At 31.9% G+C, this 17,410-nt stretch overlaps 1 protein-coding gene across 1 annotated transcript; it reads left to right on the forward strand.

Moving 5' to 3' along the window:
• The first annotated feature begins 1,154 nt into the window (after nt 1–1,154).
• LOC111914410 (transcription factor MYB4) lies at nt 1,155–2,376 on the forward strand. The gene is made up of 3 exons (XM_023910155.3): nt 1,155–1,307; nt 1,406–1,535; nt 1,629–2,376. Exons 1-3 carry the CDS (start codon nt 1,175–1,177, stop codon nt 2,170–2,172), a joined length of 807 nt encoding a protein of 268 aa, XP_023765923.1. The 5' UTR covers nt 1,155–1,174; the 3' UTR covers nt 2,173–2,376.
• The last annotated feature ends 15,034 nt before the right edge of the window (nt 2,377–17,410 follow it).

Here is a 17,410-nt window from a genome sequence, read left to right on the forward strand (position 1 = left end):
TCGATTAGAAAAAAAACCTTCAAATTGGTGTATCGGAGCTTGAAATCTTTTTGATTATTGCAATTTCTAGGGTTTTTGATACCTTCCGATCGAACAAGAAGCTAGGGTTTTATCGACTGATTTTTCAGTATTATTCCATCTAATTACACCTTTTGATAAGTAAATAAATGAATTTTTTTTTCTGGAAGAGGCTAGGAATAAGATTGAGACGAAATTTGGATTGAGAAAATTTTGGCGAGAATGATGAACAAACTTCTGAACGTGAATTGATCAGATATCATCCATTAGAGTACACAATTCCTATTTTACCCCTCCGTGTCATTGAATTAATCCTAAACTTTGATAAATTTTCAAAATTGCCACCGCCTCTTATCAGATTGTATGTTTTGATCTCAGCCTTAGATTGTTTTTGATCAAGGGACATAAATAGGTTCCCATGTCTCACAAAATATTATGCTCTCATATGTTAACCGTATGTATATATATATATATATATATATATATATATATATATATATATATATATATATATATATATATATATTCAAATCATTTTAGTTATTTTAATAAAGTAATTAATGCATATTAAATGCTGAAGATGTAATTAATACCCATTATATCTTCAACATGTAATATGCATTAATTACTTTTTTAAAATAACTAAAATGATTGGTCTAGAATCAATCATAAATGCACACAATAGATAGTGAAAACAAAATAACATAACACTATATATATATATATATATATATATATATATATATATATATATATATATATATATATATATATATATATATATATATATATATATATATATATATATATATATATATATATATATGGACTTATTATTTTAAATAGTAGCATTGACCGAGTAATTAATGCATTCCATGTTACCATATTGTTCTTCCATAAAAGGATCCTAAAATATTTTACCAAGCTGATGACGTTTGGAGTGCTTACATCATTTAAATAAATAAAAGGAACTTTCGTGAGTACTTCGGTAATTAACATTTTTTACTTTCTGGGAAACAAACGACTGTTATTTCTATTTCAGCACGTTGTCACTTGCAAGGCCTAACGGTTATATAGTTCGAGTGGAACAAGTTAAATTTTATTTTAGTTAACTATCTTAGATATATAGATCTAGATAGAGTTGGGAAGTAGAAAGATGGTGAAGTCATCATGTTACGACAACAATGGGTTGAAGAAAGGTGCATGGAGTGAAGATGAAGACAACAAGCTAAGAGCTTACATCCACAGATATGGCCATTGGAACTGGGCTTTACTTCCCAAGTTTATTGGTATAATTAACTATTTAGAGTCCCTTTAATTCAAGGTCATCAAATTTTATTGTATGGATTTGGACACTTTCTTATTGTCTTTAATTTCTTTTGTTAAGGTCTGTCTAGAAGTGGTAAAAGTTGCAGGTTAAGGTGGATGAACTATCTCCGCCCAAACATTAAACACGGAAATTTTACAAAGGAAGAAGACGATCTGGTTATTGATTTACATAACAAGCTTGGAAACAAGTAAGTACATGTATTTATAATTTAAACTAAGTCATTTAGCAGCATTTCGCATTGGTGTTTCTAAATTGTTTTTAATCTTTCATATATACACAGATGGTCAACAATAGCTACAAAATTACCAGGAAGAAGCGACAATGAAATAAAAAATCGTTGGAACACACATTTGAAGAAGAGAGTTCAGAATGAACACATTGAGTCTTCAAATGAACACTTAGGAACCCTAGAATACGATCAGGCTAGCTCTAAACGAAAACCTGTTAACAAAACAGATCTAAAACATCAACCGGAAGCCCGAACAAATTTATTGGCTGGAGAATCATCTGAATCACTATCATATTCTTCAGTCACAGAAATATCATCGTGTCAGTTGAGTGACTCAGATTGTGCAGTTTTTAGTGACTTTACACCACTAGCATTCAATGATGACGAACTGGTCGATAATTTCTGGAGTGAGCCATTTCTAACAGACATTGATGTCACTGCACCATCAGGAAATTATAAGTTGTTGTCACCTTTAAATTTTGTCAACGAGTTCAGCTCTCAATATTCCTACCAGGATTTGATGATGGCAGATGATCAGTGTTTATGGTCAATGATGGCGGATTCATATGTTGAAAACAATATTTTTATAAATTGAAGTCCTAGTTCAGTTTGTGTCGTATCCTTTAGATTTCATTTAATTATTGCTCTATCAGTTGTATCAAGAATATACTGCGTCTAGTCTCAACAGTTTTTTCCCATTTCTTTAGTCCTATCACTGAAAATGACAGTTGATTAAAATTAAGGGAATTATTTTCTTGATGCGAAGGTGTGTAATAGTATTCGAGAAAGTCAATAAATGTTTGAATCATCGGTGGTAATGTTTTCTAAAAATGTGGATTTTCAGCTCCCTTGGCCGAGGCTCATAAGGGAAACAACATTACATTTTGATTGTATTTAAGTGTCACTATAACCTATCACAAAGAGTTTTTGTCGGATATTTGAGCAAAAGTTGTGGTTGGGTACATTGGGTCGGAAAAACTGTAAATAAATAGTAAATACTATGTCAACAAAAGGAATTTAATTGAAATCCTTAGAAAACATGTTACATAGATACATGTTTTGGTTGGAAAATTATAAGCTTCAGAAAATTAAGAAAATATCATGGGCAGGAAATTTTCCTGTAAATTTAATATGGGCCCTAATTTGACATTCAAAGCTGAGTGCAAAATATTAAATGAAATGAATGCCCTTATATATAAACGAATTTTTGTAGCAAAAACTTTTATAAATGTTATAGTCAAATTAAATTAAGAAGGTTATACAGACAAAACATACAGAAAATCATTTAAGATTTCTATGTATATGTTTTTAAGTAAAAGCATCTTTTATTTTATGACTAGGTGTAATACCAAATAATATATAGGTTAATTAAAAAAAATTAAATATGAATATCTAAATATTTAAGAAACATGGATTTATAAGAAAATAAGAAAAATAATGAGTCATTAAAAATGATTTTTTTGTACCTTTTTAATTTAAATAAATAAAAAAAATAAACTAATGGGTTTTAATTTGAGAATTTAAAATTAAGAAGGTAAATCCATTAATGAAATTGATATTCATTTATTATTATTTTTATTATAATTATTATATTAAATTATTATGTGTAATTTATTAAAATAGGCAAACCTATAAAATGACATATGAAAAACAAATTAATTCAACATAATCATAAAATGACATTTATTAAATTGAATGAAAATATGACATGTGACAAAAATAACCTTCATTTATTATAGTAGATAGGAGATTTGACTTTTTGCAAAATATTAAATGAAATGAATGCCCTTATATATAAAATAATTTATGTAGCAAAAACTTCTATAAATGTTATAGTTAAACTAAATTAAGAATATACAAACCAAAACATGAAAAAATTCATTTAAGATTCTTTTGTATATTTTTAAGTAAAAGCATCTTTTATTTTATGACTATATGTAATATCCATGTAATGAATGGGTTAATTAAAAAAAATTAAATATAAATGTTTAAATATTTAAGAACTTTGGATTTATAAGAAAATAAGAAAAATAATAAGTTATTAAAATTGATTTTTTTATTTGTATCTTTTAAATTTAAATAAATAACAAAAAAAAACTAATGAGTTTTAATTTGAGAATTTTGAAATAAGAAGGTAAATCCATTAATAAAATTGATATTCATTTATTACAACATTTATTATAATTATTATATTAAAATATTATATGTAATTTATTAAAATAGGAAAACCATAAAATGGCATGTGGAAAAGAAATTAATTAAAAATAATAATAACATTTAGCAAATTGAATGAGAATATATAACATGTGACAAAAAACATTCATTTATTATAGTAGATAATCAGGACTCTATAGAATAATAGAAAGTGATATTCGATATTCTAAATTGCTAATCTATTTAAGCTTTCTTGAGTCATGATATTTCGAATGTATGATTTCAATAACTTTATTTTCAATTTTTTTATGTGGATGCATTTGTAACTGGTACCGTCAAATAAATCTTATATGTTATCAACACATTGGAAAATATGTTCTATTTCAAATAGTTGTCCTTGGACGTTCACATTTGTTAGCATCGTTTGACTATTTTATCTGCAAAAATTTAATTTTATATATAAATCTTTTCTATCAATATCAGTGTTCTAAAAGGCGCCCCATGGCGCGCGCCAAGGCGCGAGGCATGGTTTCGCCGTTACGAAAAGCTTCATAACGTTGCTCTTAGGCGTGGCGCGTGGCAAGGTGTGGCATGGCGCGTTATGGCGTATTATGGCGCGTGTTTTTTCGTTTGAGACACGTTTTTATGCTATTTTCTGTCATTTCTAATCGGTGATACACGTATTGTGTTTTTTGTTAACTTTTTATTATTAGTTATTGATATAATACCTCTAAAAAGTAGTTATATTTAATAAAAATTTATATTTATGTGGTAATATAATTATAAATTAATACAAAATCGCCGCCTTACATCACGTTTTGAAAAATGTCATGGCTCGCCATGACTCGTTGAGCTTGAGGTTTGGTCTTGCCGCCGCGCCACGCCTCACGCCATTTAGAACCTTGATCAACATCAAGTTCATCGCCATTTGTCAAATAGTTTCAAGTTTGATACAACATTTATTTAATCTATCATGAACTAAGGATTTTAAGTTTGAACCCTCAAACGCAAATCCAAAATAGATTCAAAATATTTCATTTGTTCAAATTTTTTTTTCAATCGAGTAAGAGCCATATCCATAAAAATAATAAAATAATTTATTTTAAAATTTTCTTTAAAATAGTACTTTTCTCTTTCAATATTTGGAACTTCATCAAAATGTTTTTTTTTTCTATAAGAAATATGCTTAAGAAGTTCAACTCTAATGTTATGTGATATTTTTCTAGTTTCATTAAAAGGTTAGTCAAGCACATTTTTCTTATAATTATAAAAAGACATTCAATTCCTTTAAAATTTTTTAATGTCATCAAAATTCATATCTTTGGATTTTAATTTTGTGGTTATAAAATCAATTCTAAATAAAATATCATGGGGTATAACTAAAAATAAATGCAAAACTAAGGGTGTTTTGTGTCACACCTAAAAATTGACATCTCACTATCATAATCATATACGGTGTTATAACATCTGTAAAAATAAACAATACCAAATAATATGTTATAAATCCAGTGTTTTTTTTTTTTTTTTTTTTTTTTTGTAGCTTGAGTATTACGCACCCAATGCCAGCCAATTTTCGACGTTGCCTCATGTTGCCACGAAAATGCACACTAACATAACACGTAATAACGTAAGACTGGGACGGTGTTCCGGGCATTATACCAGCGTTTTTCAGTGCCATGTCACAATAACGGCATAAGCCGCTGCACACACCGAGCGGCCTAAAAAATTTACCATGCCTCCATTTGTTGAATATATCGTTGTAGTAATGGATCAAGCATCTAGTACCAAATAATGCTATATAATTCATATATTTGGGGTAGCATAAGATAATTTATGTAAGGTCGTACGGTAAGTTTTATAAAATAATATTTATCTAATTATTAAATATCACTCATCAAACTATGGTCTTTATATAAGATGCCTCATGCGCGTCAAATGACATTTTCTAATATATCACGCGTCAAATATTGTCGTCTTGAGTCAACGCTCACAGTACATTAAATCTGTCGACATGCATCTACTCTTGAATTATCCTCTGTCAACTCTTAAATGATCATCCGTACTCTTAAATGTAATGTTTCGTGAAGGGTGTAAAAACTAAAAACGTTTTGTTCGACCATACCGGTAACAATAAACTTTCCTTTTCAAACGAGTCAATATTGTAATGTCATGGAAAACGTTTATCAAACTTTAGTGTGCATTAAATTATAAGATCTATATCCATAGATGTACACACCCGCACGCTACAATGTGCTGAAATGTCACAGTGGGTATACGGTGAACACCATACCGACTAGTGTGTGGTTGTCTGGTGTCTCCGCACCAGACTCCATAATTGTGTATGCTACTCTTTGCTACTGATATTAGCTATAGGAATTCAATTAGTTTTTCTTTTTCTCTTTTATAAATAAACATCAACACTTATATTTTAAACCACATAACATACACCCAAAACATCATTGAAATTCAAAATATGTTAATTGTCTTTCACATTGTCAGATAAGTAAGGTTTTGCGGGAATCATAATTTATAAAGAACGTTGTGTTCATTTGTCTACATGAAAAAATGTCAAAAGTTCACACTCAAAAATCAGAAATCCTCCTTTACGGAGAAATCATATGGTTTGGCACAACAATCTTGTAAAAGTCTACTTCGACGATGATGTCGTCTACAATGAAAGATTTCGACGCCAATTTCGGATAAGGAAAAACTATTCTTACATATTGTTGAAGACATGAAGAATTGATTTTCATATTTTTAACAGACGCCGAATTCGAGAAGCAGACAATGTTTCTCTCTAATTCAAAGATATATAATGATAATTCGTCAACTAGCATTCGACATGAGACCCGATTCATGAGATGCGTATATGACAAACTTGGATGTGATGACACACTTAGATGTGATAGAGCATTTCGATGTGATAACTAACTTAGATGTGATGACACACTTGGATACGATGGAACTCCTTGAATACGATGACACTCTTTGAGATGGAGCATCAGAAGATTGGAGCATTAGAGGAGGTGTCTTGCATTGGAGGTACCACTCAATTAGCACTTTTGCAAAATCAGTCGTAACGAGAAAACAATAAAGACAAACAAACTAGAACTTTCAACATGTTTTTAACATAGTATTATCTTTCGTATGAGAATTTTGATCACATTTTCGGAATTGTACGTTTGGGAAAATCCAAAGGCATGTTCGGAAATTTTTTACGAAAACAAATTACGAATGCACGTTTTTCGAGATGACACGTGTCGTTAGGAGAAAGGTGTTGGCATCACCTTTGTGACATCATCATGTACTATAAATCAAGGTCAAATCCCTCAAATAATATACACAAACGTTTTTACATTATTATTTCGTATTTACATTATTGTAAATATTTTGTATTTACGTTATTGTTATTATTTCGTATGCAAATTATCGTTAATATCTCGTATTTATGTTATCGTTTTTATTTTATATTTATGTTTACATAAACAAGTTGTAGTTTATATTTTGATTTGACAATTACATAAACTCGTTATATATATATATATATATATATATATATATATATATATATATATATATATATATATATATATATATATATATATATATATATATATATATATATATATATATATCATCTTTGCAGAAATCGGGATTAATCGTTTGGCGTTCTCCAACCGTCGAGGATTAGGGCATTAATTGGAAATTTAGGATTAATCGGGTTTGGCGGGATTAATCGGCCAACAAAAGTCAAAAAAGTCGAAAAAAGTCAAAAAAATGTCAAGAAAAATTTGAAAAAATTAAAAAAAATTTATATAAAAAAATTCAAAAAACCAACTTTTTTTTACTCCAAAATTTTCAAAATTTCAAATATTATACCAAAAATTTCATATTTTCGTATTTCCAAATTTCCAAATTACAATTTTTCTTATTTTTTAATTTTGAAATACTTGTTTTTCTTAAGATATATTAATATTTAGTTAATTTTAATATTTTATTAATAATGTATGGTCTCCGATTAATCCTCGATTAATCCCCGCCAAGACCGATTAATCTGTTAACACCAGTTGACCGTCGAGCTACCGTCAAACGATTTTTACAACTTTAATATATATATATATATATATATATATATATATATATATATATATATATATATATATATATATATATATATATATATATATATATATATATATATATATATATATATATATATATATATATATATATATATATATATATAGGAAAAGGTTGAATAGAAATTAAATAACTAGGACATCAAGTTAGTAACCAATAAACAATTGACACATGTCCATTTCCTAATTCTTACTAATGTATTCTATATGATATTTAAATTACAAAAATCATCCTTACAGTTTGATTAAAATTACCTATTTAGTATATAAAATGATTAGTGTAATTTGCATACTTTTTGAAAATAGTATAACCGCATTTATAACAGTCATCACCAAATTAAAACTCCAACTGCCACTTGATAAGAACGTAATGTTGAATCCAAAATTTAAAAGTTGTACAATTTATGGTTTAATTATCTTGTGTTTGCATAAAAGAATTCCGACACTTAATATTTGTTTATCATAATTTATATTTATTAAACATTAAAAATATTCTTACTTTATTGTGAATACGGATGATTTCTCATAACTTTTAAGAATAACAACCAAGGTTTTAAAAACCGTTTCTCGCATGTTATACATACGGCCCTTCATCATTTTTTCAAGAATTTTCGAACCTATTCCTATTATCAAAGAATTCCTTATTTATAATAAATTCACACTAAAAAGTTAGATATTATTACGATCAATTATCATCCACAAAGTAAAAAATTGAGATTTAATATAAAACTAAACTTATAGAATAATCTTATAGATAATATCGGCAAAGCAAGTAAATGAAATCAATGAATACTTTTAAATGAAATACGCTAACCACCGCTAATAATCCATCGTTGTTTCAAAATAAAGTTACTAAACGAAAATTTGAAACTATAGATTTTAATAAAACCAAATGGTAGATTGAGATAAATATTCTAAACCTTGTGGACCATTTGTGTAATTTACTATAAACTAATGGTTTCCTACTATTTTATTTTCTAAATAACCTTTCCATATATATATATATATATATATATATATATATATATATATATATATATATATATATATATATATATATATATATATATATATATATATATATATATATATATATATATATAGAAAGAGAGAGAAGAGTTATATGGAAAATAAACAATTAGGGCAACACATGTTGGAACCAATGAAAGCATGACAACACATCAATTTGGAATAACTACATAAATAACTTCCATAATAGATTGTTTATGAATAAAGAAATTGACACGTGTCACTTGATCATTGGTTACAGCATATGTTGCCCTAGTTATATATATATATATATATATATATATATATATATATATATATATATATATATATATATATATATATATATATATATATATCAACAAAATGTAAATAATCTATATGTTGCTTTGATCAATTGTATAGTGTTTGTTTTTGTTAATTTCTCAATGGGTGAAATTTGGTCTTAGTCAAGATACAATCATTATCCTGCCCAATTTTTGTGAGAAAATTTCAATATAGTTTTTAGACAATAAATGAACACTAAGTCTAATAAACTTTATAATTTAAGGTTTAAGGCACAAACTTATATTACTAAACGACATAGATAGATAATACTCTAGTAAACTTTTAATTAAAGTTTAAGACATAATTAGAAACATTTTTAGGCATGTTAAACTTGGGAATTTCTATGTGAGTTCAACACTTCATCAACTAAGAGCACAAAAACTTAGTAAAACTCTTCAAACATCCCAAAAGTAAGACCCAAAATTTCATTTTTTAAATTAATAAAACCAGTATTCCAAAAAAACATTATCATACAAATCCAAATAAAAAAATGTATCAGCCATCATGACATATCAGAGTAAATCAAGAAAATACGGAACGAGGTAGTCTGTGTCTTGCAATCATCCCGAGTTCTTCCCTTTAGAATTGGAAATAACTGAAACATAAACATAAAACCATAAGCACACATATTAATGAATTCCCCAAAATACCACACACCATACATAATAAACATATAATATGCCCCTCCCGTCATTGGGCCCTGCCCGATATTGTGCCCTACCCGGCATCGATATACAACTCGGGCCCTGCCAAGCATACATATAACATACATCAAAATAAGCACATGCTGTGACATCCCCATTTTTCTCGGCCAGAAAAGACCGATTTTTTTGTTTATACTTTATAAAAATCAGAGTCCTTCTTTTAATAAAAATGTTGGGAATTTGTTCCCAGTAAAACATGATAAATACGTTATCAAAGCATTTTTGAAGAAATGTATTTTTATTCATTTTAAAACGTTTGGGATGTCATCGTTAATACAGATACATAAGCATAAACAGAACTTACATTCATTATCACTAGTGATCTACATCTCTTTAATCTCTCAGTGTAATGTGACTTCATATCAACACTTGTGATATAAATAAACTGAGTGGGCCAGGTTGGGAAACCTGGTGAGTACAAAGGGTTTTCATCCCACAATAAATAAGTTTATTAATTTTATCAAACAAAACAAACCCGATTACCCGTTCCCGTTATCCTCACTTTACGTCCCTAAGATATCTAACACAAGGGACCTAGTCTAAGGACTTTCATCGAGGTGACAACACATGCTTCGGGGGTTCCTTAGCAATTCATGTCAAATAAGACAACCATGTGGGGGATGGAGTACTTCACACAGATCAAATAAACACACAGTTCAAATAAACACTTACAGGTTGCGAGCCTGCTAGCGTTCCACTGGACTGTCTAGAAAAGTCTGTGGTCGTCATCTATACTCCGCTAGATGAGTGGATCATCAAAACATCTATATCGAGGCCTCTCGTTATATTATTTGGTCACACAGAAACTATTACATCTACCCATGTTCTACCCAACACATTTTATAGATATAAAATACATATTCAGTTTAAATCATGTAAAACTTGTATAAAATCATTCATCCAGCATAGATAGCAAGTATACAGATAGTATGCACACATAGCACGTAATTTATTTAAAATACCTCATATCTATGTGTAAGATGAAAATAACTATGCACTCACTTGATTAGGTGGTGACTCTGCACTCGGACAGCGCTTCGATACTCTTAAAACAATTTTCCTTCGATAAAACCTAGTATCTATACCACTAGAGTTTAGTCTAACGCTTGACGAGACTAATTTAATAGTCTACCTATTATTACTATTATATAAGCGTTAAAAAATACTTATATAACCCATAATAATAGCCCAAATATTCCTTATAAGGTCCTAATAACGTTACTATATTAAAACATAAGCTATACTAAAGATAGGGTAGGCATAGCTCACTTACAGCGGGTTTTCTCGAAAACCGGGCTTCGTTGGAGCAACATTTCTGAGCCGGAGGCTCTTCTCGTTGGAGCAGTCAGGCGCTCCGGGAGCCTCGGGGCTTCCTTCAGGTGCTAGGGGGTTTACCTAGACTTTAGGGGGGGGGGGGGGTTTGGGAGGCTAGAGAGAGAAACTAGAGAGAGAAAGAATGTTGGAGAGGTGTGAAGAGAAGTGAATGCCCGACACCTCTATTTATAGGCTGAATTCCTGATGGACTCGCTGAGTAGGAGGACCTACTCACCGAGTTGGGGCATGTGGCCGCCTTCTGGTGGTGCCACATCACCCCCTATCGCGTATCAACCTTCAAACTTAGAAAAATCATAACTCTCGCATAGAAGCTCCGTTTTTGATGTTATTTTCTTCAACGCGTAGGTAAAATCAATATCTACAACTTTCATTTACACTCTGTCGGCTAATTCTCGACCGATCTCAAATTTAACAGTATGAGGCGTTTAGACTGTTAAATGACCGCGAAGAATCCGTAACTCCTTCATACGGAATCCGTTTCCATCTATCTTTTTACCGTTGGGTTCCTATTAATGAGATCTTCAACTCTCATTTAGGTCGCGTAAGCCAAAAACCGCTCGAACTAAAATTCGAGTTTCGGGTCGTGCACTGCTAAGCCAAATCTTAGAAAATTCATAACTTCCTCATACGAAGTCAGATTTGGGCGTCCTTTTTTTGTATGTTCTCGGTTTAACATATACTACAACCTTCGTTTATATTGCTAAGGCTAAAAGTCACTCCATCATAAATTTACTATTTACGTTTCCCGGTGTCGTGCCAGTTTTGCCGTAAAACTTCGACGGGCCATAACTTCTTCGTTATAACTCGGATTTCGGTGTTCTTTATATGTACGGAAACCTTGAGACATATTCTAAAACTTGTTTAAGATTATTTATTCTAAAAAATATTTTTTCGAAAAGTCATTTTCGACCCCTATTGCCTCTAAATTGACTAGCCCGGATCTACGGGCGTTACACATACATATGCAAGAATCATAAAGATACATAATTTACAATATGGTCATCGGGCCCCGCCCGAAAAGAATACAAGTACATAACACATGCAAGAGTTATGCAAACATCTAGCACCCTAACATAACATAATCATGGGTCGGCGTTGGTGCCTTCGACCCGCTAAACACAGTGAGGAAACTCACCTCGATCTTCTAAATCACACTGATAAATCCTTGACTGTTGGTCCTAAAAATCCCCGAGATATCAATATCTAATAACATCCAATTAATAATTGGATTCCAATGCATAACTATCAAACCATAATTAGGGTAAATGACCATTCGACCCCTTACCTAGTTTGGACCAAGATTTAGGCCCACACCTAAAATCTAAAAAGGTCCAATACTAAATAATCATACAAGGCCCAAACATGACCTAATTTTCCAAATTGGGCCCAAATAACTTCCATGGCCTTAACACAAGGCCCAATAATATTCCTAGACCAAAACACTTGAAATCAGATGGCCCAACAAATCCCTAAACATCTAAGCCCAAAATATGACACCAGACAAATTTTGGTCAAAAATAAATTGATCAATAATCATAATTGGGATGAACCAAGTGGTAGAGATTGTAAAAAGTTTTCCAAAAATATAAAGAACACTAAAATCCGAGTTATAACGAAGAAGTTATGACCAATCGAAAATCCACGATAAAACCGGCAAAACACTCTTCAGTGTAAAAAGCGAATTTTCGATAAAAGGTTTTTTAGCCTTAACAATCTAAATAAAAGTTGTAGAATATGTTAAACCGAGAACGTTCATAAAAAGAACGCCAAAATCTGACTTCGTATGAGGAAGTTATGAATTTTCGAAGTTTCGGTTTAGCAGTAGACAACTAAAAATTCGAAATATAAATCGATCGATATTTAGCCGACGCAACTTAAACAAGAATCGAAGGTCTCATCAAAAGTAGCACAACGGTAAAAAGATAGAGGAAAACGGACGTCGAATGAAGAAGTTATGAATTTTTAACGGATTTTCCTGTCCCAGTCTGTTAAAAATAATAATATTAAAAATAAATTCAAAATTAGCTGACGAAGTCTAAACGAAAGTCGTAGAGTATAATTATACCTACGTGTGCATATAAAAGAACGTCAAAAACGGAGTTTGTATGCAAAAGTTATGAATTTTAGAAGTTTTTGGCTCAAAAAAACTGAGAAAAATCGCATAGTCACCCTTCTGCCACGTCACCCTCGCATGCGAGGCTGCCACGTGTCATCTTCGGGTTGGACCGCAAATCGCCGTGTCACCATCGGATTGGACCGCAACTGCGGTCCAGTACGAAGCCTACACCTTCGCATCGGACACCCCCTTCGCATGCATGGCCTTCTCCTATTGGACCGAAGTCCGGTCCACTCAGAAGCTGACATGTCCAAAGCCTCGCCTCGTGTACCACCCTCCTATTCGACGCGTGGCTGCTAACTCCTCGCCCTCGCCAGCTGTCTCCCTTCGGACCGCACCCTCGCACCCCTATATAAAGGGTGCGAGACTTCTCGGATTTGAGAGGTTTTTCACCCCAAATTTCACCATTTTTCACCTTTTCACCCCCTCGACTTTCTCACGACCCCCGAAGGCCCCGGTATCACGTCTAAAGCCCGAAGCAAGCCCTGGAGCCCCAGAATTCTCGAGAATTCATCCTCTCTTCTGTCGAAACTCTGCCCGATTTAAGCCGGTTTTTTGTCAAACAAACTATTTTCCGGGAAACGAAACGCTGCCTGAATTACCACCTATCAAGGTGAGTTCATACCCCTATAATTTACATTTTTAATGGTTTCTAAATGCTTTTTAGGGGGGGAATACAAGTTTAACACAATATTAAATTGTGTTAATAACTGTATGTGATAATAATCACGCAAATAGTTTCTGTATGCTTTCAAGAATTACCAAATACATCCAAAATGACTTAAAGCATTGTTAAATCTTTAAAGTCATGTAAACTCCGTTAAATTCTTTGAAAAATGTTTTATAAACTATTTCAAATTATAAATGCCAAAAATCATGTTTATATATGTATAAATATATAAATAAGATTTGAAGGACTTAGGACTAATGAATTATCTTATTTCCTTTTCCTTGTTTGGATGTGGAGTTAAGGTTGTGTTATTTGTCCGAAGGTCGTTTCCTTCTTAATTATATGTATTATACATATATTAGTATAAAAGGGTCACTCGTTTTGGTATCATTACCTATGTATCAGGCTGAGCAAAGGTGTTCATCCATGAGAAATCATGTTAACCAGATAGAGCATATAAATTATAATAGGTATAATTTATGATTCAAAACTAAATATACGAGTATGATTCACATTCCAAGGAAAGTACCAAAACTTATTTAACTATACCAGGATATGTATAATGCCTTTAATATACGAATAACATATTAAAGAAGTAAAGATACATCATACCAGGTTTGCATTAACAAAGGTACGATACAGAGTACCAATGTTAGCAATCACGGGGTAATAATACATCATACCGGGTTTGCATTAACAAAGGTATGATACAGAGTACCAGGGTTAGCAATCACGGGGTAATAATACATCGTAAATCTCGTTGAAACAATAAATTTGTGAGACCCTTCATGGTGTACTTATTTAAGTATGACTTTAAGTCCTGTCCTATTAACTAGAATCTCTTGTAGGGAGAGCGTGAATTTGTGTATAGATCTATATGGGACTGACAATCCCGTACCTCTACTGTTCGCTACAGTTTGGCCGGCAGGCCTAGGGTGTCAAATATCATTCCATTCCGACGCCTGAAGAACGTCGCCGCAGGCATATCAGTCATATTAGTATGGTTAATAGAACTCACATGGATAAAACAATGAGTGAATTACTAAGTAATATACTTCTCTTAAAACAGTAAGAAAAGATAATTACATCCCGACCAAATATACCTTCTGTAGTTTTTACTTATAGTAAAAGCTACGTATCATGAAATCAAGTATGGTAAATATAATTGTACTTCTGTTTTTGGAACATTTAAAACCACAAGGCAGTATTATGGATAATATAATATTTTCCAGGATTAATACTAAGGTTTTTACCATAGAACATATATAACTAAGAATACTTTTACAAATGAAACGGTTTATGGAATTCAACCACTCTTTCAAAAGAAACGGACTATGGGATTTAACCACTTATACAAAGGAAACGGTTTATGGGATTTAACCACTTACACAAAGGAAATGGTTTATGGGATTAAACCACTTTTACAAATGAAACGGGTTATGGAATTAAACCACTTATCAAATGGAACTTAGTCAATCAATCTCTGTAAACTAGTATAACATAAAAGACCTTTAGTGGTTAATTCTATAAGTCCTTAGTTATTACATCAGAGTTATATATAAGTAATATCCGATTGAAAGTGAAATGTGTGGCTTCCACCTTACTTCCTGTTCCTTGTTTGGTTATGGGCTTAGGGCGGATACACCCATTTAACTGTCAGTTCGATATTAGGTTATACATAATTAGTATAAACTAAGTAATTACAGTGGGAAACTATTGAGGTTATCAGTTTATCACCTCAGGAAATATAGGATTTTCTGGAGGAACCAATGAACTTTTCCAAAGAACCTAGAGTATACTTAACAGAACTAAAATACTTATGAACTCACCAGCTTAAATGCTGATCTACTCTTTTCAAATAACTTGTATTCTCAGGAATCTAGTAGACAAGTACACTTCCGAAGCTCTTGAGAAGACTACCTAGTACAGTACCGCGACTCTTGTCTTCTACTGTACCTACTTTGGTGTTTGAATATGTAATGTTTAAACACTTATGTAAAACTTATACTTATTAATGCAATGGTTGTTTGTACTTGGATTACTATATTGCATGTGTTGTGATACTTACATGAAGTCCTCCGCCCCCGAACGTTTCCGCCGTTCTGGTTTGGGGGAGTGACACAAAATATGACCCAAACTGAAGCCCAAAACATATGAAACCGAACTAACTGAGTATACAGGGCGTACTCAACACGTACGTGAAGCGTACTCACTTTAGGGCTTGTATGCTAAGCATACATGCTTGTACGCCCACTATACTCCCTCATTCGGCCAAATCTCATTTCAACTCTTAATCCATAAAGTCTATACTCCAAAACCTAGATCTGACTTCCTTGAGCTGATTTATCACGTAAAGTTGCTAACTTTACATGCATGTGTGGATTAATGAAGCTCTTAAAGCTAAAAAGACATAGTAGGTGACTTAATACATGCATGTGACCATAAACCCCATAAATCTTGCACATTTATGCTGGAGAACCTCATAACATGTTCAGGTCTAAAAGGATAATCCCCTCAAACGTCTTAACTCATCAACCAACCAGAAAGGGACCAACAACATAAGAATAAAGACATAAAGAGATCTAATCATTCAAAAGTCAAGGTATGAACTTGATACCTCAAAATGCTAGCAAAATGAGTGATGATTCTGGATCTATAAGCTCCACACCAAGCAAAGCACCTTCAATATACTTTACTTCCTTCAAAAAGAGCAAAATAACCACCAAATTCTTCTCAAGAGCTTAAAGACACAACAATGGAGATAAGGGTCGATATTTAGGGTTTGGGGGCAATGGTGGTTGATAAAGAGGCCAACCTTATGGATTTAAGGACCTTATATAGGGTGCAACACCCTAAAATTAGGGTTTCTTAATATCCTTGTACGCCAAGTGTAACCCTCGTACGCCCTACATACTAGGCCTCACATCCACGACTAACCTCGTACTTGACCTCACACTATTACACCCTATGTACTTAACCTCGCACTAGTACGCCCTATGTACTCCCTATGTATCCCCCACATACTAGGGTTATCCTTAAACCTGAAATGCATCCGAAGGCCATAAATTTCTCATTATAAGTCCGATTTTGGGGATCGTTATATCCATGAAAAGGTAACGAGAAAATTTGCGCTATCATACCAGCCATAGAATTTCCCAAACAAAAATCCAATTTTTATAAAAGCCCGAGCTGACACTTTACCAAAATACCCCTTGGTTCCAAAACACAATCTGACCACCCGGATCGTCTAAACACTTGAACTTGTGACAAGCAAACTTGTGAGTTCCCCTTCCAATCGTTCTGAATTATGTGCCTGCTTTATTTTTCCAAACCGTGCTTCCACAATCATATTTCCTTCACTATCAGCCTCACTAGCTTCT

Source organism: Lactuca sativa, chromosome 3, assembly GCF_002870075.4.
Source record: "Lactuca sativa cultivar Salinas chromosome 3, Lsat_Salinas_v11, whole genome shotgun sequence".
Taxonomy (NCBI): Eukaryota; Viridiplantae; Streptophyta; class Magnoliopsida; order Asterales; family Asteraceae; genus Lactuca; species Lactuca sativa.